This window comes from Syngnathus typhle, linkage group LG5, assembly GCF_033458585.1.
Source record: "Syngnathus typhle isolate RoL2023-S1 ecotype Sweden linkage group LG5, RoL_Styp_1.0, whole genome shotgun sequence".
Taxonomy (NCBI): Eukaryota; Metazoa; Chordata; class Actinopteri; order Syngnathiformes; family Syngnathidae; genus Syngnathus; species Syngnathus typhle.
In genome coordinates this window covers 7,249,903-7,277,556 of record NC_083742.1, presented here as the reverse complement: position 1 = coordinate 7,277,556, position 27,654 = coordinate 7,249,903, and the positions used below count along the sequence as shown (strand labels likewise).

Here is a 27,654-nt window from a genome sequence, read left to right as displayed (position 1 = left end):
AGTTTGTTCTGTAGCTTTTACTGTATATAAGGAGGTGCTCATACATTTATTTGGGTTGACAGTCATAATGGCCCTCCGAAAGAAGCTATGACGACAATGCGGCCCGGGAAAAAAATTAGTTTGACACCCCTGATTTAGTAAATGTTGTTCTGAAATAATATACGAATTTCACACATTTTCCAAGTCTGAATTTGAACCAATTTGGTCCTTATAAAAGTGTGCATCTGGTGAACAACTGATCGGAAATACACAAGCAGAGGTAAACAAACATGGCAAAACTCAGACACAGCACAGAACCACACTTTTGGAACGAGGACACTGCCTGCTTTATAACCGTCATGAGGGACATGAATGTGTTCTATGGACAGTAGAAAGTAACAAGTGGAAAAGATATTTACGTCATGACGTTATCATACGTCACAGTTTATAAGGGGATATCACAATTAACATGTATAGTCGGGAATAACTGCTAATGCATGTAAACTGATTATTCAAAATGTTTCTGAAACAAGAATTTTAACCTTAACTTGACTTAATATTGACTGCAAATAAGCGGGGTCACTGTAAAAGAGAATTGCACTATATTTTAATGGAGTTGTTTGAATCTATTCAATGCTAAAGTGTGTTTTTCTTGAATGCACGTACATCCACATCCTGACAATTTGCACTCTCACAGGTCTCGAGACAAAATAAGTCATCAGAACTGTTGTAAAGTTGATAGCAATGTATAGATACATTAACATTCGTAATCTGTGCACCCAGACAAGGTGTAAAAGTCAAGAACTCAAACTAATCAACAAGTAATTACTTATTAATGGAATCAAACAAATTATTTGCAAACAGTAACTGAATCAGTTTCTAAAAGAGTATAGCATCAATCCCTCTCATGTGATATTGCTGAACGGTTGATTTTCTTTTAGCATTAAACACTATCAAATAAACAACAATATTTGGTTCATAAACAGTAAAAGACAGTCTCTCTCAAGTGCCTATACTCTCACATACGACTTTTGCTACAGTCCTGCCATACAAGCGTCACAAAGAGTGAGGCGATTTGCAAATGCATATGTAGAGGCTTGTGCGTGGCTCCGTAACTCCACATTTAGACAGCAAGGGAACACTAATCCCTGTTTGGCTGCAGTCTTGATCACATGGTTCACAGCATTTTTTCATTTTTCGCGTTTTCGGAGAGAAGGATGGATCTTGTATTAACCCATGGGCAAGTAGCATTTATTCAATAGTCTCTTAATTTAACAACGAAATTTTGTTTTGTAGGTTCTCATTACGTAACAGAGAGAAGGATAGGGGGATGAGGGATGGCTGGATGGACAAAATAATTCTAAAAGCACTGTATTCAAACATAACAGCTCTACAAGGTAGGGAAAATTAGTTTGGGCTATTACTCCTAATTCTACAGGCTACTGCAGTTATGAGTGCTGCTCCTTTGCCACTTCCATCTTCTGACTTATGAAACGTCACCTTGCACTGTGGTGCTAGATCTTGCAATGTCTCTTGCATGACCCCTGCAAAACTGTGAAGAGAAATAAGGCTTACAGTTGGTTCAGGTTAACGTTTGTTGAAAGGGCAAAAGATACTTACTGAGGGTGCATCTTATAAAGGGTACCATCAACTCCAACTGTAACCGTGAGCTGCTGCAAATTACGATTCCGTCTTATTTTATCAACCACGGCAGCCAAACCAGCACCGCACAGCTGTGCTGCTCGACGGGAGACAACGCTGCAAACCTCCTTAACGAGGACACTGTCATCGCATGTTGAGCTGGTAAGGCCAAGGTGCTGCAAGATGCAACGGATTTGACGCATGGCCAGACGGTCACTAAAGATAAGAGAGACAAAATATAGGTTACACACTGTGTGAGCTTAGGCATTTTGGAGCAATAAGGTAATACAATATACACTGACCGCCAACATTATTGCCAATTTCATCTCCAGATGGACCTAAAATACACTATAACTTTTACAAGGGGGCTTAATTTCACCTTCTATAAACCTTTGAACGCATTTGTACTTCATGCCCAGCTTGCTGTTCTCTAACAAGGAGATGAAATGCTGAAATTCACTCCCGTTGCATATGACATACGAGTGTGTGTGTGAGTGAGTGAGTGAGTGAGTGAGTGAGTGAGTGAGTGAGTGAGTGAGTGAGTGAGTGAGTGAGTGAGTGAGTGAGTGAGTGAGTGAGTGAGTGAGTGAGAGAGTCTTGTCACCGTGGGATAGCGGGAACGTAATTTCGATTTCTTTGTGTCTTGGCATGTGAAGAAATTGACAATAAAGCAGACTTTGACTTTGAAAGAGAGAGAGAGCTAAAGAGAGAGAGAGCTTAAGAGAGAGCGAGACAAACTAATCATTATTCCAATTCTAAAAATGAAGATGATTGAAACATTTTGTTGATGTTTCTTGTGTTCAATGAAACAAAATGCTAAAAAAAAAACAAAAAAACAACAACAACATCAGGGTGCCCTTAGCAATGTGTTTCTCGGTCATTGTATTGTAAGGGTCTGGTAGATGAACTGTGCACAAAACCTTTTTGTTAGAGCGTACATCTAAAACTCAACTTTATAGCGCACTTTAAAAACAACCAGGAGGGATTATCGAAGTGTGAACAACACTTACCTTTCAATTTGTGATAGAAATTTGGTCTCAAAGATGCCCCAGGTCTTGAGTCGCTCAGACAGTTTCCCTCGAAACAGTAAACCCCTTGCAGTAAACTCTATTAGCACATGTCTCACTATCTCTCCAAGGTACATGCCACTGATCATCTTTTCATACCTTGAAAGGAGAAAATTGCATTTTTGTGTTGGCTGCAAAAACTTGTAGTGGTCTTAATGAGAAGATTAAACAATCATGTAATGAATTTGACTACCGCATCAAATTCATCCATCATGCAAACCGCTCACGTCCTAATGAGGGTTGCGGATGAGCTGGAGCCGAGGGCTATCCACGGGGTAAATATCATTCAATCAAAATCATGGAAAAATGAGGGCATTGCAATTTCTGTATGGTACCTCTGTGTCCCAGGATTGCTTGAAGAAGCATCAACATCACGATCGAAGATTGTGAGGATATCATCCAGTTCGCCATTCTCACCAAATGCTCCCCATTCCATATTGACACACATGCGTCCGTCATCACCATCAACCATTTCTATATTCTGCATCTCCTCCATGTAGCAGGTATTGGTACCTGTGCCTAAATTAGAGGCAATACACTCAAACTACAGAAAAACAACACTGCGGGGGTAAATACAAACAAGCGACCCCCCCAATTTTTTTATTTTTTTTAATTAACACTTTTTATTCCATCTTCAATAATTATAAGAGATGAAACTTACCAACAATGAGTCCCACCTCACACTTGGGGTCCTCATAACCGCAAGTCATCATGGTTCCTACTGTGTCATTAACAACTGCCACAAAGCTCAAGTCAAATTCCTGCAAGCAGTGAGAACAGCATTACTCACTTAAATCTCATTTATTATATTCTAGTTGGCAGGAATTGGCAGTAATAAAAATCTAAAGAAAACCATAATAGAATGAGCGCAATTCATATTCAATGGCATTGTATGAAAACACTTTGGCAACAGAACGGCATAGTATCACCTTATGAGGAGTACAATGTTTACAAAGTCGAGATTTAGATAGATTTAGACATACAATACAATACAATTATTAGAGTGAGAGAGACAGAGAGAGAATTTGGTTTTGAAGAGCAGCTTTGCTAACCAATTACTTAATTTGAAAGACAATATTAAAATGTTGACAATTTTTGTTGGTTAATCCCAGGGTCCTAAAGCAATTATTATTATTATTATTTTTTTTAAACTAACAATTTGACAATACATTTCAGTATTTGAATGCTGTGTTAAATAAAAATAGAATACAATGATTTGTAATCGAATACACCACAAAGACGGGATATTTAATGTACAAACAGATGAACTTTACTCCTTTAAGCAAATAATCATTAAGTTAGAATTTTAAGGCTGCAACACATTACAATCCTGGGACATGCTTATGGTTTCCACTGTGTTACGCACGTTGCATTACCTTTTCTTTTTACATTTAATAAAATTTTGAGAATTGAGGACACCAATTGTTGACGTTTCATAGGTGGATTCTTTTTTTTTTAATCTAGGTAGTTTGATGCACATCTTGACCTGTTCAACAGTCGAGGGTCTCCGTTATTGTATCATATGCTTCTTATTGCACTGCAAATTTTCAATGGGCGACAGTTCTGAATTGCAGGCGGGGCACTCTAGTACTCACACTCTTTTTTTTTTTTTTTTACAAAGTCACATTGTTCTAAGACGTGCAGAATATGGTTTGTCGTTATCTGATTGTCAAAACAAGTAGGAGTGTCCAGGAAAAAGTTATGGTTTGGATGGCAGCATACATTTCTCTAAAACCCAATTATTATTCTAATCAATTAATTATCTGCATTAATGATGCGCAAGTCATCCATGCCATTGGCACCAACACAGCTGCATAACATCACAGATGGTGGCTTTCGGTGATGTTCCAGCTTTACAGGAAGGTGTTGCAATCATAGTGCCATCCAGGTCAATTCCGCGCTTACAATGCCTTGTGCATCACTGGGTACAAATAATGGAGTATAGAGGACACGAACAGTTATAATAAAAGAATAATTCGAGGAAGCTTGACATTCTGTCTCCAATGGCATGAGTATTGTGTATTGTATAACCATTCCATCTTGGAAAATGGTTATATATATATATATATATATATATATATATATATATATATATATATAAAAATCACTAAAAGCCCAAACCCAATATGACATTCAGACTCAACATACGTGCACTTTATTTTTATAATGGGAGGTGCCACACTATTAAATCTACGTATTATTGAAAGTATTTATTTTTCCAAGTTTTTAAATATTTACCTTAAGCATGCAATGGAATTTGAAACACTCAAAAAGAACTGTATAAGGGAAATGCTTTTCAAAATGTCAAAGCACATCATAGAATAAAAATGTGTGTACTAACCCCTTGGCTTCGCACAGCATCCATAAGTAACTTGACAACATCGTGTCCTTCACAACCACTAGCTTTGAAGCCTTTTGTCCATTTCAGAAGAATGCCCTGAAAATAACAACATTGGAACCTGCTTTAACATTTACATCATTTAGAATGTCAGTTTAATGGTTTATGTGTTATATGTAATCTTAAATGGAAGCTTTGGTGACTAGAGAAAATAGTACATACTTTATGTTGGCAGATATGGAGCTGCATATACGTAAAATTAAATGCTTTAGGGTAAATATGAACAAAAGAAGACTGAAAAACCTCACCTCATCCAGTTTGCTTTGGTGACAGGGGAAGGAGAATGTAAATCCCAAAGGTAAGGATGCTCCTCTCATACCCATATTTTCCAAAAAGTTTGCCATGCAGTTGACAATGTGGGTAAAAAGCTGGCAACCAGAGAAATTTCTTCCATCATTTCTTTCAGAAAATCACTTAGTTGAATAAAATATTAAATGAACCTTCGTAGTTGCTTGTCATTCTAATCATTTCAAAAAATTACATGTAGACACTTGCGCACAGATTTTGATGATGGTTGGTTAGGGTTTTGGGAAGAGTTGTCATGTAAGCCACATTAGAGGCTCGCAGGTTGGCTGCATTGTCAGCCAATGCAGTGAAAGAACAAAAATCCACCTAATAAACTATTGGGATACCCAATGTCCGATTTACATAACCCATGGATATATCACTTCACCATTGTGCTTGATGGAGGTCCACAGCACGTTGGAACATTTTTGGTTTTATGGCTGCTGACAGATATTTTCTGTAGATAGATCAAATGGGTGTTTTGTTTAACTGCATTTAGACAAGTGGAGGGCACATAGAACATATAATTAATATAAAACATAATGAGTGTAGCTATGAAACTCATGACATTACTTAACACAAATACCCCGAACACCCATGTAAACAGCTTAGCCCAACTTTATTATAACTTCGTCAAAAGGTAATATGGTTCAGACCAAGGCCTTCAGTGGTTATTTTAGTGACCCAATCCACATTTTAATAATGCCTTTACGGCACAAAACAAAAAAAACCCGCCGACTAATGATAGCTACATTCACACTGCAGGGCTGAATGCCATCAAGGCTGACAGGGCTGAATGTGGTCAATGTCTCCACTCGAGATTGTGAGGGTGTTAGAGAAAACGTAAATGGCAGCACATTCAAATCTGACTGGACAAGAATAAACGACTGGGGGCGATGCGGCCAAGATATATTCTATGAAATGAAATCCAAGGACTGTTGGAAATAAACTATTACCTTCTTCGTAATAGTTGTACTAGGATCATCTTGTTTTTTCTTTTTCAATTACTTCTCTGTAAACTATTACCCTTTCATGTAAGTTAAAAATGTAGGTCAGTCTTTGGAAGTCCTGACCAGAGATGGCCACTTTATCATATTTTCCCCTTCCGGATGTGAACAAGCACACGAAAAGCGGCACGTCGTGCAAGACAGGCTGGGCGTGATTCTATCAGTCGATACTTGACTCGGTTGGGGATGGACGAAAATCCACTTGCATTTTTTACAAATCTCTCATCCTTCTGGCCGCAAAATCAAGTCAAGTCAAGTCACGTTTATTTGTATAGCCCTAAATCACAAGCAGTCTCAAAGGGCTTCACATAGACAGAAATTGACAATTATTCTCAAAGCATCCCCTGATCTTAAGCTCCCAAAAATCAGACAGAGGTTCTGCCCATGGGACAGAATGCCCATCCCTGGTCCTGACTGCACAACATTAACATACAGCTGTTTCTCAACTGCCTTAGACATGTTGTGCTCTGACCACCCAGTCAAAGAATCTATTTTGCTTATTAGCCCTGTCCGGCAGCCACGTAGTCGCCTGAGAAACACAGTGATTGTCATGTTAATTAATCAACTGATCTGTTATGAAAAAGTGGGCTGTTAGGATCCTGAACTCTCTCCCCCCTCCACCCTCGGCTGCATAACGTCCTGGCCTTTTGGGCCATGATGGCTGCCTTGCACTACTCCACTTGTACTTTTGCGATATTATACTGACTGTCTGCTGTATGCACAATTGCACCATTTCAACCAATGGCTCACTCGCCTATACATCTTGAAAAATAGTCATATACTAAACTAATGACATGTTTATTTAAATTAACACTTGACAGGTTGGTAGAAATTTTTATACAAACAATAAAACATTTCTAATTTTCCATATGTCACATTTAAGAATTTTAAAATGTTACTTTAATGTCACTGTACACGTAAAGTGGAAGTCAACTGAAAATCTATGCAGCTCCACTAATGTAAACACAGTATTCTGACTCATATTGCATTTGGTGAAAATGAAACAAGGAGCAAAATCAACCTATCACATCTTACATTGTGTATCTTGCTATGACAGATTGCAAATGTGATCTCATTTTCATTTGATAGCAAGTGGCAAAATGGCCATGCTGTTTGATTTTCATGTGGTACTGTAAATTAACCCAAACATGCTTTGAAGAAAATATGGCAAATTGGAATCTAGTGAATACTTTACCTCTTTTCCTGTGCCCTGCATTATCTCCTGTGGAATATTATAGTTCTTATGGCGCATCTCAACATGTGTCTTGCCACTTCGCACATGCACAAGTAGCACTCTAAAACTAGAGCCGCCAAGGTCCAAAGCCAAGAAATCTCCATGTTCTGTAAGCGTAGATCAGTTATATAGAATATTAAGTAAAGAGAAGGAACTGTGCACTTTGCGTGCAACCTGACCTACCTGACCCATCTGGAGTTGAGCCGACAAATGTTGGCAGCATTTTAATGCTAGCTTGATTGTGTGCTTGCTTAGACAGGCCTCGTACCATATCGTCACTTATTAGCCTTTTCACTTCCATCAGCTGCTCATGATCCAATCGCAGCGTGTCAAGGATGTGCTGGCGCTCAGCATTCTGAGCAGCAAGACGTAAAGCCACAGCTGTTACCATGGCTGCACCTTTCCCACTTCCAACCTCAGACCTCAAAAAGCGCACATCACAGTCAGGCACTAGCCTCCGGACCATCTTGTGAAGCCTCCGAGAAAACCTGAGCATAGGGAATACACTTAGTTAAAATGAGTGAAGTGTATTTCTTGAACAATTTTTTCCTCAACATTTATTAAAACCGCCTAATGTTTAATTGGATGGCTGGATGGATGGATGGATGGATGGCTGGATGGCTGGATGGATGGATGGATGGATGGATGGATGGATGGATGGATGGATGGATGGATGGATGGATGGATGGATGGATGGAATTCTGAGTTGGTCTCAAATGGTGTTTGTCCAACACTGGTGGAAAGACAGCTCATTTATCTGAATCAGTCAATCAGTAGCAGAAGTCAATCCCAAATAACAGTTTTTATTTTTGGGTTAGGGTTAGTTTCTTATCCCTCAAACATTAAAAACAAAGAAACAATGGTATTTTGTGTGATTGTTTTGAATCTAGTATGCAATAGCCTATCATGCAGCGAAGTAGGTTCAGCGGTTCCATTGTTGCTTGTTGCATTTGAGCCATAATGCCCGCATGCATGCAGTTGTTGGGACATATCGTAGAAAATCCACTTTTTTTGCTTTTAGATTCATTTTATTGTGCACTTGGAGTCTCCAAGATTGTAGGAAGGTGTCATCTATCCCTCCAGGTATTGCAGAGATACTTTGATGATCTGTTTGGGGGCTATTTTTTTACTCCGTTCAGTTTTCTGCATTTTCTATTGCGTATTTTTATCTATTACCACCAAACAAGGTAATGGGTGTCGTCAAACGGTTTCGCAAATCCGCCACCTCTATTACTCGAGAGATTTTTGTAGTCTAAACCAGTGGTCCCCAACCACCGGGCCGCGGACCGGTACGTGGGACACTTGGTACTGGGCCGCCAAGCCGCACAGAAAAAAAAAAAAAGATCGACGATCAATTAATTCAGGTCAAGACACTCGTCCCGGTCACGTGACATGTTGCCCCAGTCGAGCCCGCAAAGCTAATATGTGGCGACAGGCTAACTAACCAGGCAATGAAGCATTCAAAACTGCTTCAACACATGGAGACCAAGCATCCTGCAATAAAAGACAAACCTTAATCACTTCGGGTGTCATTGTCTCCAATTACGTCGAGATGGGACCGGCTCGTTTCTGAGAAACAAACTAAGTGCTCTAATTCAACGTAATGGTGAGTTTTATTTTTGTCATTTGTACTTGTTTTTATGTCAATCGTATCATTTGATTTCATCATATTTATATATGTATTATAAATGTATTATTTATTTATTCATTTATTTATTTATTTATATACATATATTATTTATTTATATAAATGGCGGTCCGTGAAAATATTTCTAACATGTAACCGGTCCGTGGCGCAAAAAAGGTTGGGGACCACTGGTCTAAACAACTCAAGGATGCCCAAGTGGAGTGATCAAAATGTTTCTTTGTTGGATGCATCAATCCACAAAATTTACGGCACTGTCCTCCAGCATCAAAACCTCAAAGAGGTGCCTGTTCAAATTTCATTTTTCCCCATCTGTGGGAAATCCTGCTTGTTCAAGGACGAGTGTTTCAGAAATGTTTTGTCAGTATAGTGAAGGATTCGCCGAAGGACTTCATTTTGTTGAGGGTTCAGTTCCTTCAATCTCTGGAAACGACGGACAGTAAAGCGGTAAAATTGAGATGACACAGAATGAGACTATTTTACTTTCATATTATTCTATGATGCCCTCGTTTTCAAAGCATTACTTCAGTCTGTCTGCTGATTTTAGAGCTGCACGCTCTGTTTTCACTTCTTGTGGGTGTATTTTGAGGAGTTGTAGCAGATGAATTGCTTCGAAGGTGCTGTATTATTCTTTCAATTATTTACAATCGCCTGCAATGAAATTGTTTATATTTTCTTGGCATGGAAAGGGTAACTTACTCTTGATGATTTTTGTACACAGATCCATCCACTCCAATGGTGGTGCGCAACTTCTCAGCTGCTTTGTTGTCCCTGATCTGCCGGAGGACTGCCACGAGAGTGGCAGCACACAAATGCGCAGCTCGCGTGGAAACAATTTGACACACTCTCTGAGTGGCGACGCAGTCTTCTAAGGTTGGATCGATGCCGAGGTCCCGGAGTACCTTTTGAGCACTCAGGAGACCTTCCTCTTTGCTGCAGATAAAATCATTAAGATAATAAATAGCAAATATTATGCAACAAAGTGAAACTATAATCACTTGATTGCGATGCATGCCCAAAAGCTTTAATTCATAGAAGGAAAAAAACGGCAATATAGGACATAATCTATCACAATTAAATTATCAAACCATTAAGTTATCGCTAAAAAAACTGTAAAGGCTGAATGGGAACAAAATTGAGGGGATGGGTATACTGCTGATAAAAAAGCAATAAAAAGATTAACGCAAACCAAAGAAAAAAAAAAGTTCAACTAACTTGTCACTGTCGATGCAATAGATGTAGTTGGTTAGGAACTTTCCAGTCATAAGGAGCTGGGGTATAGTCTTGCCTTGGAAAAGAATCTGGTCTTTGGTCATTTTCACAAGGATGAGTCGTACCAGTTCTCCCATGTACATTCCACCGATCATCTTTTCAAAACTAGGAATCAACAAACAAAATAGCAATGCGATTTGTAAACGTTTCCAATAACATCTTTGTGTCCATGTTGAAAAGGGTGCACATAATCAAGTTTTTATTGTGTTCTACTTTCACTAGTTTTCTTGAAAGAATTGTAATTGTAAATTATCAACATATTGTAACCGAAACCCTGCCAGTGATTACAGAATTGTGTACCACTTTTCTTGAACGGCAGACTCCTTGCTCTGCCCCCATATAGTGAAATTAAGCACATGGTAAATTATTTAGTTAATTCACAGTAACGATGTACTGTGTATAACAAGGGTGGGCAAACGTCCGGGCCCACATTGGGGTTGAATGTCATCTGCAATCTTCATAGAACAGAAAGCACACGCAAATAAATGTACAATCCCATTTCCTAAGTGCATTGAGGAATTTTAAATGTGCAAATTCGCTCTCATTCAGGTTTTGTCTGCACAATGTGGCCTTCACACACTATTTGGCAGTGGGAGGAGGACTTGGAAATGGATGAAAACAGCACACGTTGAATGATCTATCTGGAGGTCGTGTCTCTTTTTAATGTTTCAATTGAAGGCGCAAAGGTAAAAAACTTTTTGTTCTGGGCATAACCCATTGGAGGGAGGACCTGGTGACGACCTAGGATGCGCTGGAGAGACTGTATCTCTTGGACTTGGAACACTTTGGGAACCCCCGGAAGAGCTGCAAGAAGTGGTTGGGGAGAGGGAAGTTTGGGCTTCACTCTTGCGTAAGTCATTGAATAAAGAGGGAAAAATCGTTGAATGTATATCATGCATTGCAGATATAAAACCATAAAATTAGAAATAAACAATGTTTAGTTGCTTGACTTTCGAACAGATTACATAGGCCAAATACGGGAAAATAAGTCAAGTCAATACCCCATGGCATTATGAAAGAGAAAAAAAAAAAACTTTGGAGAATCTAGCCTACTCGTACGTGCTGCAAATATATTCAAAATTTTATTCTGCCAATTAGCGAAATAGGCATTGGCCTCAAAAAATCCTTAGTACTGACATGAACACAAATCACAATTAGCCAATTAGCTTCAGACTCCCAAATCATTACAAAGGCAAATTCACATCTTCCCTCCACTGTGTTGCTAACAAGGGAACGCAGTTGGCATTGGAGCTATATATATATATTTTTTATAATTTAATTGCTATAATGGTTGGAGAACACTAAGCTGACAAGACTGAAGAAAAGTCAGTGCTCTTGCTTGATTGCACTGCCGAGAAAAAGGGTAAAAGTAATGATTTGTATTGCGTGATAACATGAAGATACGTTACTCACAGCTGTTTGCCGGGGTTAAGAGAGCCAGCATCTATTTCTTTGTCAAAATGTGTGCGCAGGTCCTCCAAGGCACCGTCATCTCCGAAAGCACCCCACTCTGTATTGACACACATCTGGCCCTCATCACCATCCAGCACCTCAAGGTTCCTCATTTGTTCCATGTAACAGGCATTTGTCCCCGTTCCTGTCAGAATGAAATGTGAGTGATAAAGAAAAAGTGTTTTCTGAAATTCCTCTTCAGCTTTGTCCAAGTACAAAAGAATATATGACAAACAATGCAGGCAAAGAAAATGTATTTCATTAAAGTAGTCTCTGGAACCATATGCTGTATGTGCTCATGTATGCTGCAGTTGTGTATGCTATAAGATAAATACTTTCTGGGTATGTGCATTTGTGTATTCACTTAACTAGTTGGCATTAGACGTAGTTAGCAAATTCGGACTCCGGGTCCAGAGCAGCACTGGTTCAAAAGCTAGACGTCGGTCGAGGCAGCATGGCGGGCTTGAATTGTGAGACTTGTAATTGCCTCTTTGCAGTTTGAATTCAATAAAAAGGAACACAGGGCAAGTGGAACTTTGAAAAATGTCGGAGCACTGAGAGCTTCACTTTCCCTTGTTGCGCACGGAAAAACACTGAGTCCGGTTGTGTTCTTGGTCTCCTGTCTCTTACTTTCATGTGTCTAACATTAACTCACTAATAGGATAACCCTGACAGTTATTCTTCCATTGCACGTTTTTTCGAGGCTGGGTAGTTATAATGGAACTGAAATCACTATAATTTGATTGACTGACAGACGTAGGCATTTTTTTAAGTAGTGAGATACATTCAAGCAAATCTAGCTATTTATTAGATCCAGACTCCCATATAGGTCTGCTGCGGAAAGCCAAATGTCTGTCAATGAACCCACAGGATGCGACAGAAAGAGGGGACGATCTGCAATCAAGTGGAAAAATAGGAATGAAACCATTCGAATAAATACACATGGTGATGTGAAGGGCACTCGCGAGAATTTCAACCAGATGCTTCATTATTTCATCCAAAAGGTACATATTAAATTGTAAATACGCTTAAATGGACGGTAAAGCAAGCCCAACATTGGCACTTGTGTGATGGGACTGTATTAAAAAATAATGTCGATACTACAATTCCCCCCTAAAAAAAAAGTTATTTAACGGCATTTTGGAGCAGAGTGGCGGTGGACTTACTGATGCCCGGTTTTTGGGTGGAGCCTAATTGATTTGACACATCAGCCTGACTACGTCACGAAAGCGATAACAATTTTCCCTTTTGAAATCATTGAACAGACTATCGCTTAAAATGTCCAAAAACAGCTATCAATTGGCACTAAAATTTAAATGGACATCTGTATTTATGACTACCGTATTGCTTCGGGTTAAAAGGTCCAGATTCAATTCCAGGGGCTTTTCTGTACTTAAGCCACACATCGCATTATTGCCCATGACTTACGGTAAATAAAATAAAAAATAAAAACCCATCACAGGAGCAAGGCAGTGAGTACTTTGTTCTACGGTTAAATCATGTACTGTATTGTACTCACATTGTTAATTGATATTGATCCGCAAAGCCAAAGTCCTCATCTTCTGTATCCAAATTAAAGAGTTGGGCAAGTTCGCCATTAAACATGACAAGTTCCCTCTCGTCAAACTTGTCACGTTGCTCTTCGGCAATCATCCCGGATTTCGAAAAATCTTGAATTATGCCTCGTAAGCATTTCTCTTTGTTGATGCCATTTTAGAGGCTCCTAATGTTGTTTACTTTGCACAATCAATAGTATTTATTAATCAATAGCGGCGGAGGTACTCTACATGTTATAACATACGTACAATCCTCTGATTGGTTTTCTGCCCCGATCTACGCAAAACGTAATGTCCTCTGATTGGTTCATCGGGTCTACAATATTACGCAATGAATCTTGACGTGAAGGGATATACTGTGTAGACACACCCCTAACGCCCTTAAATATACATGAATTTTCCAGTTAATTGTTATTGTTACAGCAACATAGAGTACGATAACTCACCTACGATGAGACCGATTTCACAGTTATGATCATCATAGCCGCAGGTCATCATAGCTCCCACTGTGTCATTAATGACAGCCATAATGTCAACACTGATGTCCTGCAATAATAGTAAGACAACTTTATTGATTGCAAAGTGGACAAATTCAATGATTAGAGCAAGAGCAAACAAAACGTTAGTATCACTGTTGAAAATCGAAGGGAGGCAGCTCCTTTTTTGTCCTTTGTCATCTTCGTCATCCCGTGATCAATCTTTGTCCTTTATGTAAACAATCCGCCCCACGCCACGCCACGCCGCGTCGCGCTGCTGACGTCACTTGAAATTCAAATTACAGTAATCCCTTGCTACACCGCGGTTCGTTTATTGCGGTTTCACTATTTTTTTTCAGAAAACTTTTGAAAAAAAAAAAAAACTCGCTCCTTATTATAAGCCGCCCCCCCCCACCGAAACTATGAAAAAAAAATCCGACTTATAGTCCGAAAATTACGGTATTTTTTAATTATTCCTTTATTTTCGCGAGTAAATTGCGCAACGTAAGCCTCAGGGTGGACGAGGAATTACTCAACTTTAATAAATCCATAAAATATTTAGATATGTTCCAAAGCAACTAGCCAATTTACAACACATAAAAATGCATAACAGCCTGTTGTCATTACTTGCAAAATCATCATTTGCAAGATCTGCTGCACACTTACCCCTCGTTTTTTTACAGCTCTCTGCAGGAGGTTGACAACATCTTTTCCTTCTACTCCGCCTGCCCTGAAGGCTTTGGTCCAGGAAATCAATACACTCTGGATATAGATCAGGGGTGTCAAACGCAATTGCACAGGGTGCCAAAATTCAAAACACACCTCAGGTCGCGGGCCGAACAGAACAAACATTTATTGAACACACTAAAACTAACTTTTAACATAAATATATGTTAATCTGGAATAAATAAACTTAAACTTTAAATAACTTAAAATATCTTGATCTCCATAAAAATATATCCAGTTAAAATTATACAAGTTAGAAATTGGAACATGCTGCAAAATAAAACGCCTGAAAAAATAAATTAATATGGTGACAGTGCTTGTACTTCAAGTAAACATTAAAATAATAAATCAAAATGTTTGATTTTCTTTGGTTTTGTGTCATTTTAAATAAAAAACCTAAATTTTAAATATCCCAAATGATTTTACTCTCCATAAAAATATCTCCTGTCAAAATTATACAAGATAGAAAGACTTATAGTCCGAAAATTACGGTATATATAAATGTGACAACCTCCACAGAGAGAATCCAACAACCCACCTTGCACTTTCACCCTCTTTCTGTTTTGAGGGGGAAAGTCTCCCATAAAGAGAGGCCCCCCTTCCACTGATTCACCCATACAGGATAAATGTACTCTTACCAGTTATTAAGTCATTTAAGTCATTTATCAACTGCCTATGATTCTATAAAGACTTGATGACAGCAGCCCTAAAAATAACAAAATCATTGATGCGATTAACTACAAAACAATTGCAAAAAAAATAAAAATTAGGGTCAATGACAGTTGGACGAAGGCCCATTGTTCCATATAGTAAACTTACTACCTGCAACGTGTCTCACCTCATCCAACTTGCTCTGTTGACAAGGAAAAGAGAAGGTAAAGCCTAGGGGAAGCCTTTTGTCCTTTATTCCCAACTTCTCCAAGAAATTAGCCAGGCATTCAGCTATATGGTCAAATAACTGAAACAAAGTGAGATGACACAATCAGTGTACAGTATATTCATTCATATAAACAAGTAGTTCAACCTGCTTTCTCACTCACATTTAACATTACTGCAAACCTGCTTCCTAAGAAATCCTGCTTTCTACTAGGAATGTAGCGAGGAGCCGGTGGGGAGCCTTTCATGCCGTGATGACAGCCAACAATAGGAAAGCTGAATACCTGTTTGATGCCCGAAGCGACGAGGACACAAGCTCTAATAATCTATAGTGCTTTTACTGTAATGGTCTCTTTGTTAGAGGCCTAATTATAAACACGTGGTTTGAACCACAGCTATATGTCCTATGTACAGTATGTAACAACCAGTCCGTGTCAAAATCGCAAAACAATTTAATGAGTTAAAATGAACGGAGCCAAACATAAACACTTGTGTCTGCTTGATACAATTTTAAATAAATGGATAACTGTCTTTAAAAGATGTTTTCAGTAATGTATGGTGTAGATCAGGGGTCGGGAACCTTTTTGGCGGACAGAGCCATACATGCCAATTTTTTACAAATGATTTCCAGTGAGAGTCATACCATTTAAAAAAAAATGATAAGCTAGATACAATTAAATGCATGTATTTTAATTAAGACCAACGATTTTTTGAGTGTACTAATGTATTATTTTCAATAATGTCACCCAAAGTGCCAGAACTGGCTCGCGAGCCATAGGTTCTTCACCCCTGGTGTAGATAAAGTGCTATTTAACTCTTCTGCAATTACCAAGGCTTATGTAAATACTGTGTTTGATGGGCCATCGGTGTGGCCAATGGACAGAGCAGTCTGAGGAACAACGGCACCATGACATAGTACAACAAACACAAAGCGGGTACACATTTTTGAAAAGTAATGAGTCATGGACCTACAATTAAATTATGCTGAAATCTAATCTGGGTCTTTTCAAGTTTTTTGCCTTTTATTGGCTATTGCATCCAATCCACAAACCTTTTGATGTCAAGTTTGATGTCAGACTTATGTTATGCATTAAACAAAGGAAAAAAAATATTGGATTGATACAATTAGGATTATCAGCAAAACGATTGCGTGGGGAATGGTACTTGCTTTCTAATGCACCTTACTTTTGATGGAAATATTTTCAAGCGCAACAAAATCGAACTTGTCTAAGATAAGATTTTTTTCTGTACACATCCCATAAATGTAAAAAAAACAAAAAAAATCAATAAAAATATTTACTTTTGGTGGAAATATTTTCAAGTGCAACAAAATCTAACTTGTCTGAGTGAAGAACTTTTCTGTACACATCCCATAAATGTAAAAAAAAAAAAGTAAAAATACTTGAAAAAGAATTTTACTAATAAGATGTTAATCACATGTATTGTGGGGTGCCTCTAACCTCAGATCCACAGCCTCTCTTGAGATGTTCAGGAATAGCATAAATCTGATCTTCCATGTCCACTCTTGGCTCTCCATTACCCATAACTGTAACCAGAAGCACTCGGAAGGTGGATCCACCTAGGTCAAGCGCTAGAAATTCTCCTTGTTCTGAACAGAAAAGCAAACAAAAGATATTCACATTTCATTACATTATACACGGAGTTAGCATATTCAAATCTCACTTGTGAGATTGGCTCAGGCCTTTCTGTGGACGGTACGGTCTCCCCATGTTTACATTGGTTTTCTCTTGACTTAACTATGGACACGTGCATTTGTCCCGAGGTAAAGCGCATGGCGGACTGTTTCAATCTCGACTTCCAAAAGTCTTGGCATCGTCTCGGTCTTGCTACTCTCTAGTCTCAGGAATGCCTTGCTCTCAGTTGCAACTGGAGTCAAATTCCTTTAAGATTGTACAGCGAGACCACCTGGACCGGTGTGAATGGAATGGGTGAAAAGTGAGAAAATGCCAAAATAACAGAGGGTAACATCTCGAAGCAACTTTTTATTTTACAAGTTCATTTTAAAAGGTGTAAATTGAACTTTGAACTAGTTTGTGTGGAAAATGAACTTTATGAACTTTTCCAATACTGTTAACAAGAATATCTTTCTTTTAAACATATTCAATATACTGTTCCAAACATGTTCTATAAATGCTGTCCCAATTTCAAAAACATAATCGTGTAAATAATCGTGATTTCAATATTAAACAAAATAATTGTGACTATGACAGCAGAATTAGACCCATTTGCTCACAACCACCACAGGAGTAAAGTCAGGCAGTCTATTGACAAATTCTTCCCATTCACCCAGGAGATCTCGCCACACACAATGACCATATTTCATATCATTACAAAAATACCCACACCCAACCCCAAATTAACTTCTGATTGGATCTCCATCATTGACTAATGGTTTTGAAACGACAAATCTCGTTGAAAAGTGAGGGATTTTCAAGCCAGTATTTTTTACACCTTTCAGAGATGTCTGAAAATGGCCCTGAGATGGCTGGCAATGAAGAACACTTAATGCAGTCTTTTTAAGAGTTCAAATCATTGTAAGGTCCTTAGTCTGAAAAGAGAGAGTACAACTTTATAAGATGAAGAAAAAGAAGAGCATTACCTGTTCCATCTGGAGTTGAGCGTACATACGTTGGCAGCATCTTTACAGCAGCCGTGGGGTTGGTGTCTCGGCAAAGACCTTTGTCCATTTCTCGGCGAAATCTCACTGATATATCCATCACTATTTCATCAGACAGCTGCAGATGGTGCAAATACTTGTCCAGCTAAACAGTTGGAGAACACAACACGTTTCCTAATGTATATATGTCAACAATTGCTGTTCAATATTTAAACACTGGCGGATGTTTAATACTGGGAGTTTCAATTTCTATTTAACCAAAAGAATAAATCCATTGCAGCATATCTATGTTTTGAGTCACACCTTGTCAAAGAAAGTGCAGAAACATTGATTTGTCAAAGAAATACTGATTGACAGTTGGAAGGATAAATACTCCGCATTAAAATGAGTATCACTTTATTCCATAGCCACACTCTTGCCCACAGAACATGTCTAATATGCACTTAAGTGTTTAATGCAGGTGAAGGGTGAAACACTATCGATAAAGGTGTCGCTCTAAATGCAGCCTTGACCATTACTTGTTTTATTTCGGAAAATATAATGGCGTCTCCGTGTCGGACTTCCTGCTATGCTATTTCTACTCTCGAGCGGATCCAACTACCTTACTCCCACTCTGAAACATTTATATACAAGACTTGAAAATCTCCCTGTACAGGTCTGGAAACGTGCAAATTTACACAAGTAATCCTCAGACCTTTTTCTGAACACTCGTCATCGGATTGACAATGACGAAACTCATACTGCTATTTCAAACTGTCATATAAACGAGCGGGTGACCTGAGGTTACAGTCATATTGTTTATCACGGGACAACAACATCCAATTTCAAGATTTCCCCATGAACAGGTGACATCAACGTTTTTGAGTACAGTACACGACAAGCGTGCAAGTCGTGTTACCTGTTTGACCCGTCTTTACGGTGACAGTCAGTAAACGTCTTCAACAACTTTTTTTTTTTTTTTAGTTTTACTACAACTGTTACTCACTTTATGTTCTTGATCGTCATGGAGTTCGGCGCAGTAATTAGTAAGTAGAGTCGAAGACATGGTTGCTGGTGATTTAGTCTGTCCTTCTTCAAATGGTTAACTCCGGATACTTTTTTCAGTTAAATTGATTGCACAAACACGGTCCAGTTTCTTGTGTTTACGTTTTGAAATTACATACTCGGTTAGAAGAAGAAGAAGAAGAAGAAAAAACACTACTTCCGGGACTTCTGTATTTGGTGACGTCACGTACATTCTCAACGCTGATTGGCTGTTAAATAGGCACGCCGATAACCACTACGTCCCGTTTGGATATATACTTCCAGCGCGTAGTTGTCCACTCTTACGGAAGAGTACGGAAAAGGATGGGAAAGGATTAGGGTCAGTGCAGAAAAAAAAAAGAGGGTGACAGCATTCTGACTTTTATTTCTTCGAATTTTTACTTTAAAGTCAGAATTCCCACTTCAAAATTGGCGTTTAAAGTGAATTATGGACGGTTTCTTTCCATGTCAATACAGTTGTGGAATTATCTTCCAAATTGTCCTAATCCTAATCTATTTCCGTAGTGGTGATAATTGTTTCTTTGTCTGTATTCAACTCGCGCCCCTCTCCTCATAACGTCACACAACCCAGCATAACATCTCTAACAATAATCCGGATCAATATTGAAGAAAATGGGTTCCAAAAAGTCCCGCCTAGCTACAAAAAACAGATATGCTCACACCTCATTGATTAAAGTACTTAAGCATACAATTATATTCACAAATTTAAATCAATAAAAAAAACATTTTAAGCATATAATTATACCTACACACCAAATCAATAGACATAACTAGACATTTTTTGATATGTGATCGACTAAGTGGTTAATTTTTTTTTTTTTTTGAAACTTCATGATTTGATATGTATTTTTGTGCACTTTGAAATAATTTTTTTTTAGAATATTGCCTGAATATCTAAATGAACTTTTTAACTGTTCAATGCATGCCTGTGTGGGCTCCTTCAAATCCAAAACGGCCGGAAATAAAGATTAAATGACCTCCGGAATAATTTATAAACACTTCTAAATATGGATAAACATGCCACTGAGTGCTGTCCTCGCTCATTGTCCTTGAGAACCATAAAATCCGAGTGCAATGGCGTTATAGACATGTACTTCCCGTGATTGGTGAGCTAGTGAGGTACCGTTTTTTTTCGTGTATAGTGCGCCCCCATGTATAATACGCACCCTAAAAATGGCATGCTGATGCTGTAAAAAAGCCTGTACCCATGTATAATACGCACACGCTCCATGCGACCGCAATGCTCTTGTATCAGACGCTTGCTCGATCACCTGCTCGTTTGCTGTCTGTCACAATGTACCCTACACAAATCCGAAACATTTGTTGCGGCTCCGAGTCACGACGAGGGGCAAGTTTTGGTTTCCAAGGGTGTTTTTATTCCTCGTCAACGTCTCTCCCATACAGAGCCGCCTTTTTCACGTCCGCACGCGTCTTTCCCGTGCGCGCACGGAGCGCGGTGGTGCGTTTATGGGCAGTCGGAGAAATCAACGCCAACAAAAAAAATTACATCCAGCCTAGTTAAGACCATACCAAAGACTATAAAAATGGGACCCATTGCCTCCCTGCGTGTGTGACGATCATTGGGACTTAAGAAAATAAATAAATAAATAAATTACATTTTTTTTGTACCCATGTATAATGCGCACCCCAGATTTTAGGACAATAAATTGGTTAAATTTTGCGCACTATACACGAAAAAAAACGGTAAACACCGCGTGGACCTAAACTATTTTCCAAAACCGGAAATGACCAAAATTTATTCTAGCAAGGCGGGAAATTCAGGTCAAAGAGCATGTTAACTAGGTGCTGCGCAGGTGTGGACAACCACGTCATTACTCTTGTGCAGTCCAGTTTCTCCCCTCACTGTCTCGGCCTGAGGCTGTTCTGTTCATCAATGACCACCGGGTAATTCACATGAGCGTAATTAGTTTTTACCTGATAAAATGAACGTGCCCCAGGAGGAGTTGATGAGTGACATTTTGAGGCGTGTGACTGGCGAATCGGCGCTCCCGGTTTACAGCAACGTCGAGAAATTCAAACGCGTCAACGACGGCTATGTAGTTGCTGAGGACTTACATGAAAGTGTGAGGAAAAGAGAACAGGTCAATGCTAAGGAGCGGCTTCGGGTGAGTGAGTGATAATAACCTCGAATTGAATTGGATTGTTACGTGCAACTGTAGGCAGCATGAGTCACCAACCCTCTACATAGTGACAATGTACTTGGCTACCACTGATTAGTCCGGCGGGCTAAATTACCTATAACCACTTTTGGAGTTAAGATCGGAGGATGGCGTTATTTGTCAAGTAATAACCTCTCAGAAGATGGAACATGTTAATTATTTTACAGTCGACGAAGGGATTGGCACAGACGCGGGCCACAAATAGCTAAAAATTGCGTGTAGTCTCCCCCCGTTGAAATATTGTAAAAAGTCTTGGAGATTCGTTTGTTTAAGGCAGGGGTGTCAAACTAATTTTTTTTGCGGGCCACATTGTAGTCATAGCTTCTTTCGGAGGGCCATTATGACTCAACTCAAATACATGTATGAGCACCTCATATTATATACAATAAAAGCTACAAAACAAACTGACAAATAACTCGTTTTCAAATCAGATGAGTAAAAACTGGTAGAAAAAAGAAAAAAGATATTAAATGGGAAGACAATTTGCTATTCTAGTCATGACCTAGTAACCTGTGGGCTACGTAGATAAATTTGACCTGACCTAATAGTATGTTAATGTTAATACTGCTCATCTTTGTGAAGACATTCATGTTGATGACTTCTCACAATAATTAGAAAACAAATATTATGTATATACGTAAATTAGTGCATATATATGCAACACTAATTTAATAAATATCCCGCTAGTGTCATGAGAGTCAAATTCATTAATTTGGGTGTGTACATTATTATCTTTGTTTCTCTACAAAGCGCTATCAGTATTCTAACAGAAAGCAATAAAGGCTGCTCATTAATTTGTTGTTGTTGCTACTGAAAAATGGAGTCACCGTTAGCATTCCGATTATTTTCATTGTGGTTTCAATTTTGTAGATACGGAACCTTAACACCATGTTCTCACGCTTGAAGCGAATGGTACCGCTGATGCGACCTGACCACAAGCCCAGCAAAGTAGACACTCTTAAAGCTGCAACAGAGTACATTCGATTACTACTTGCAGTTTTGCAAGACACAGAAACGGTATGTCTTATGATTTTGCACGCAGTTTGTTATTTTTGAGTTGCTCAAATATCGTTGTGTTGTGCTCATTAGACTGAGAGCAGTGAGACCGATTTCCTAAACAATGCGATCTCCTTTGGTCAATCAGAAGGCTTTGACAGTGATCTTTGGAGAGTGGATGATGTAAGTCTGTTTTATAGTAAATTGAGTTTTATGCATGTTAAGAATATAATAGAGGCGCTCTGTGTGTACCATACATGTTTATTCCTAGTCCTTTATGTCGCACATATTCAAACCACCTAGGAGGTGTCTTGACACATTCTCACATCAACGTGGTTGTCAGCCCTGTAAGTAGCCTTTACATGATCAAGATTTTGGACGAGCAGCGAGTTAAAAAAACTAAATGGTAACCTCTCAGAAGATGGAACATGTTTATTCACTGTACAGTCGACGAGGGGATTGGCACAAATAGCCAAAAATTGTGTGAATCGCCCCATTGAAATATTGGAAAAATATGTAGTATTTGGAGAAAAAAAACTAACTAGTTTTAAACCCTGAAAAATTCTCCCAAACATGCTGATAAACATTGAATACAGTCCATGGAAAATGCAGGGTCCAACATCCCACCCCTAAGAAATCCCCAATTATAATAAAATTTTGAAAAAATGTTTATCTGATGAGAAATCTTGGATTATTGTTGATGGCAGCATAGCATGTCCTTGGCGTAAAAGCGACTGTTTGCAGTAGTAATGTTATTTTGCAGATGGGTGGAATAGTGCTATACATGTGTAAAGGAGTAAATTATTTATTTTTGCATGGATTCCATTTCAGTTTCTGAATATGTCAGAGGACCATGCTGAAGAAGGCTTCACCATGCCCTCTGAATCAGGAACAGAAGATGGAGATCAGACCAGGCTGGTCTTCCAACATTGTGCGATGCCTGCATACCAGCTCATCATTCAAGTAGCACCCGACCAATCTTTGGTAACTCCGATGCTATGTGTGTGTTTTGCCTCCCGAAACAGAATAAGTTGTATGAAAAAGTGTTTGTGTGCTGTCAACAATATTTTGCAAAAGTGGGGCACCAAGCAAATGGGTAACATGACAGAAATATTCACAGGTCTTCATCAATTTGCGAAGTACAAACAAATTCTATAGGTAATGGCAATCAATTATAGTGTATCGACCAGACAACATACTTGTTTCTGCCATTTTTGTGAGATGATTTTGCTGTGATCATGTCACACAGATGCTTTCAGAATAAAATGCTCTACCTTGTAGAGTAGAATAGTAGAATGTACATTCACTTCGATCTTTAGTGGACGCACAGCGGAATAACTGATCTTTGACCACCCATAGTGTTGCAAGCCAGCTGTGACATTTACATTCACCATACTGCATAATTTTGATGCGTTTGCATATCTTTGGGGACGTGCAGATGAAGTTTCGTTTTGTTGGCTAAATGTAACAATTTCAAGAGCATGCTAAATGTGCTACGCAGTATAAGGCTTATTGCCAATTACCTATGTCCAATTTATTTGATGCGTATTCGTTTTTTCTTGTATTTAGGAAGAAGGACTGGTATAGGATGGTAGCAGTAATGCATCGTTCTATACAGTGAGGATAATTGAAAATCAAGGCAAAACACAGATGCTGGTAACAAGCATATTAGTAACTCCTTTGTCTTAATGAAACAAGATTGTCTCATGATGGATCTCCATGACAACATCTGGCTCTCTGGATTATTCCTCCATGGTTGCGGGCTATTTTAATCACATGAAGCAGACTGACGCGTCACAGTTTTGTCAGGACATTTCTAAGGCAACCCTGGGACACAATGCAGATGCCCTTGCCTATTGGAGTGTTGGTATTCAGATGTTCTTTTGAGAACTTAACTGTAATGTTCTGACCAACTCACTTTACCTACCTATGAATGACCCTATGCCATAGGGCCTATGGTGTCTGTGTGAATAGGAATTGTTGTCAAGGACTTATGTTGACTTGTTCTTGGACTGAAAGATGACCATTCTATCTGAGACGCTTGGGTAATTGGAAGTTGTGTGTGTCTTTTTCACTCACTCATCGATGGCAACTTTCTTGGAAAGTTAAGATTTGTGGAAAACAAAGAAATGGTTTGACATGCATTCTTTTTTCAATATTTGTCAATGCTTTGCTTGTGGTTTAGAAATCAAGACACTCATGGAGCTGACAAATGCTAACCCTCGGTCTGTTTACAAATTTTCACCGTTAAGTGTTATTAAAGGGATGGGACCACTCAAATTGCAATCACATGGCAATAGACAATAACAAAAGGCGGACACAAAGCATTTGATTGTGTTGTCGTACACGTTGCACCTATCAGTCAAACTATTATCTGGTTCTTTGGCTTGTGTACTTGTTGATTGAGGGTGAAGAGGTTGTGATTGAGGCAGCTCCACATAGCAATTTTGTCCATACTTCACCGCTTCAATGAGCTTGCAAGATGTAGCATTGTCTGCTACCTGCAGCTTTGACAAAAGCTGACCTTGTACATTGTATACGAGACAAATAGTTCCAATGTGTGTGAGTGTGATTTTAAGCAGTTTTCTTTTTCTCTTAAAACCATACGGTATAACTTTTGGCTACAGTTGGATCAAAAGTAACCCAAAGTGAACTTTTCACTGGCCATCTCAACACTAGGTAATTTGACTCTGGGCTGCCTTGGTTGAGTGTTAACTCAACAAGGGAGTTAATGTTTGATCAAATCACATCCAATGCTGGGTTGTTTCAAATGTGTTTGCTACATATTGTCCCCAAATGCTATGTCAAATTCACAGTTTCGGGGTTGTTGCGATTTTGCTTGGTTATTGATATTTTCTTTTTGGTTACACACAATCATATGCAGGAATCGAACTCACGGTTTCAGCACACAAGACAGACAAGTGTACCCCTACACCATCAGCGACTAACTGTGATTTTTGCTTGGTAATCTATGCAAATGTTAGGTCACAATAACAAATATGTAAACTAAGTTCTAATCTACATATCATTAGAACCTGTGTATTACAGTGTTTTTCCATGCAAAATGCGCCCCCGTGCATAATACGCACCCTAAAAATGGCATGTCGATGTTGGGGGAAAAAAACCTTGTCCCCATGTATAATACGCACTCAAATTTTGACTCTTAAATCCGGATTGAGTTTTTCAGACCAGTATGATCTGAAAGGGTGTAAAGCAGCATTGTATTGCCCTCTCGTGGTAAAGTGTTTGATTACACTTTCATAAATGTATAGCAGGCTGCGAATCGTTTTAATCACTCGTGACAGTTCCATTACATTTATTCAAACACATTCCAAATTACGTTTGTCTGTCAATTGGCTGAAAGAGTTAAAAATTTATATTGAATAATTTTTAGTGCAATTGCACATGGTTAAAGTTTTCTTCAATCAGAAGGCTGTTGAATGGAATTATTTTGGAAACATTGTCATTTTGTTTTTTTCTCCTCCCCAGGGTTCGATCCTATGAAGAAAATCATTCACGAAGATCAAAGAATGTGCTTATTTATTTTTATTTTATTTTTGAAAGTAGTATTAGTTTGTTGTAATTGGTCACTACTATGGAAAAAAATAATTTCACTAAATGTGACCTTGGTAATGTTTATTATATACAACTTGAATTGATTTGCCATGATAGCAAATCTTTAAGTTTGGTACTTGGTGTACCATGTGCAAGTTACTTGGGGGAAATTCATTTAAATATATACATATATATTTTTGGCTATTTACACCATTGTTTCTGAAGTGCTGCACTCCTGCCACAGTCAAGGTTATTTGAGCAAAATAAAAAACATAAAAAAGCCATGAGGAAATTACTACATTACTTAAAATAAAAATAACAGCATATTTCTTTTTGACCATTGTCAAATATTACTACAGTATGTCCCGGAATTTATTTTTGATTCATTACAAACTGTAAAAAAACGAAATATGTTATGAATTAGAATGGGGACAATAAACTAAATCGAATAGGAATCAATTTTAACTATTTTAATAATGTAGTCATAGTTTGGGGGTGGCATAGTGGGCAACTGGTTAGCCCATCTTCCTCACAGTGCTGACGTTGTGGGCTGAATTCCGGGTCCAGTCTTCCTGCGTGGAGTTTGCATGTTCTTCAGAGTACTCCGGTTTCCTCCCGCATCCCCAAAACATGCACAGTAGCCTGATTGACCACTCCAAATTTGCCGTAAGTTTGAGTGAGAGTGGTTTTGTTTGTGTACCCTGCAATTGGCTGGCAACCACTTCAGGGTATCCTGAAGTCAGCTTGGATGGATCCAGTGCGCCTGTGACCCTCGTGGGGAAAAAGTGATATAGGATTGTTAGGATTGTCCCCTGTCAGCCTCTCAGCTGTTATTATTCATTAATTTTTGTAGTCCTTCATAAAACAAAGCATTCATTATGTTTCACTACAACAAGACATTTGCACACACACACTTTTACTTTGTTTTAAATTTTTATTTTGTTTTGAATTTAATTTAAGCTGTATTGTAGTTCCATCAGAACAATTGGGGTCAGAAATTACTGGACAATCATGAACGAAAAAGTTATTTCGTTTGCACATGATTCAGAATATACCTTAGTCGTCAAAAGTATTCAAAAAATGTTTTAACGCATTTTGATCATGTGCACTAGATGTACCTGTAATGTCAGAATGAAGTACATCCATTTGAAAGCGCCCCCCCCCCCCCCTCCAATGTACAATATGTAACCTGTAGATTTGTGCACACCATAAATGTGACTCTGAAGCCTTATTTTCAGATCGTGGGAATTTCTTGACATGAATTAGGAAAATATATTGCACTTTAAATGTGTATTCACCTTGCATTTGTCAACGACATGTAAATGACTCATGCAGGCCACTTTGAAGGAGCATGTTTTTGCATATCGTACTTCGAAAAATTGTATGAAAGTAATTTAATTAGAATACAATGCTCATAACAAACCCAGTGCAAAGAGAATATAAATAATACAATTTCATTATCTGAAATAGTAGGTTTAGCAATACTCTCTCTACTTACCGTATTTTCTGGACTATAAATCACTCGGGAATACAAGTCGCACCAGCCATAAAATGCATAATAAAGAAGAAAAAAACAAAAGTCACACCGGAGTACAAGTTGCATTTTTGGGGGAACGTTATTTGACAA

The 27,654-nt window shown here is 38.6% G+C and overlaps 2 protein-coding genes across 2 annotated transcripts; one reads left to right on the top strand and one right to left on the bottom strand.

The window, feature by feature from the left end:
- Nucleotides 1-302: 302 nt before the first annotated feature.
- Nucleotides 303-19,474, bottom strand: hk2 (hexokinase 2). Its single transcript, XM_061277631.1, has 18 exons — nt 19,238-19,474; nt 18,235-18,397; nt 17,075-17,223; nt 15,577-15,696; nt 14,679-14,774; nt 13,983-14,082; nt 11,942-12,125; nt 10,472-10,633; nt 9,956-10,189; nt 7,795-8,099; nt 7,573-7,718; nt 5,334-5,453; nt 5,029-5,124; nt 3,349-3,448; nt 3,023-3,206; nt 2,631-2,786; nt 1,600-1,836; nt 303-1,531 (listed from the first exon to the last, which is right to left on the bottom strand). The coding sequence occupies exons 1-18, from the start codon at nt 19,295-19,297 to the stop codon at nt 1,387-1,389; spliced, it is 2,757 nt and encodes a 918-aa protein (XP_061133615.1). The 5' UTR covers nt 19,298-19,474; the 3' UTR covers nt 303-1,386.
- Nucleotides 19,475-21,144: 1,670 nt separating this feature from the next.
- figla (folliculogenesis specific bHLH transcription factor) lies at nt 21,145-27,588 on the top strand. Its single transcript, XM_061277632.1, has 5 exons — nt 21,145-21,422; nt 22,347-22,493; nt 22,566-22,655; nt 23,304-23,456; nt 25,962-27,588. Exons 1-5 carry the CDS (start codon nt 21,240-21,242, stop codon nt 25,974-25,976), a joined length of 588 nt encoding a protein of 195 aa, XP_061133616.1. The 5' UTR covers nt 21,145-21,239; the 3' UTR covers nt 25,977-27,588.
- The last annotated feature ends 66 nt before the right edge of the window (nt 27,589-27,654 follow it).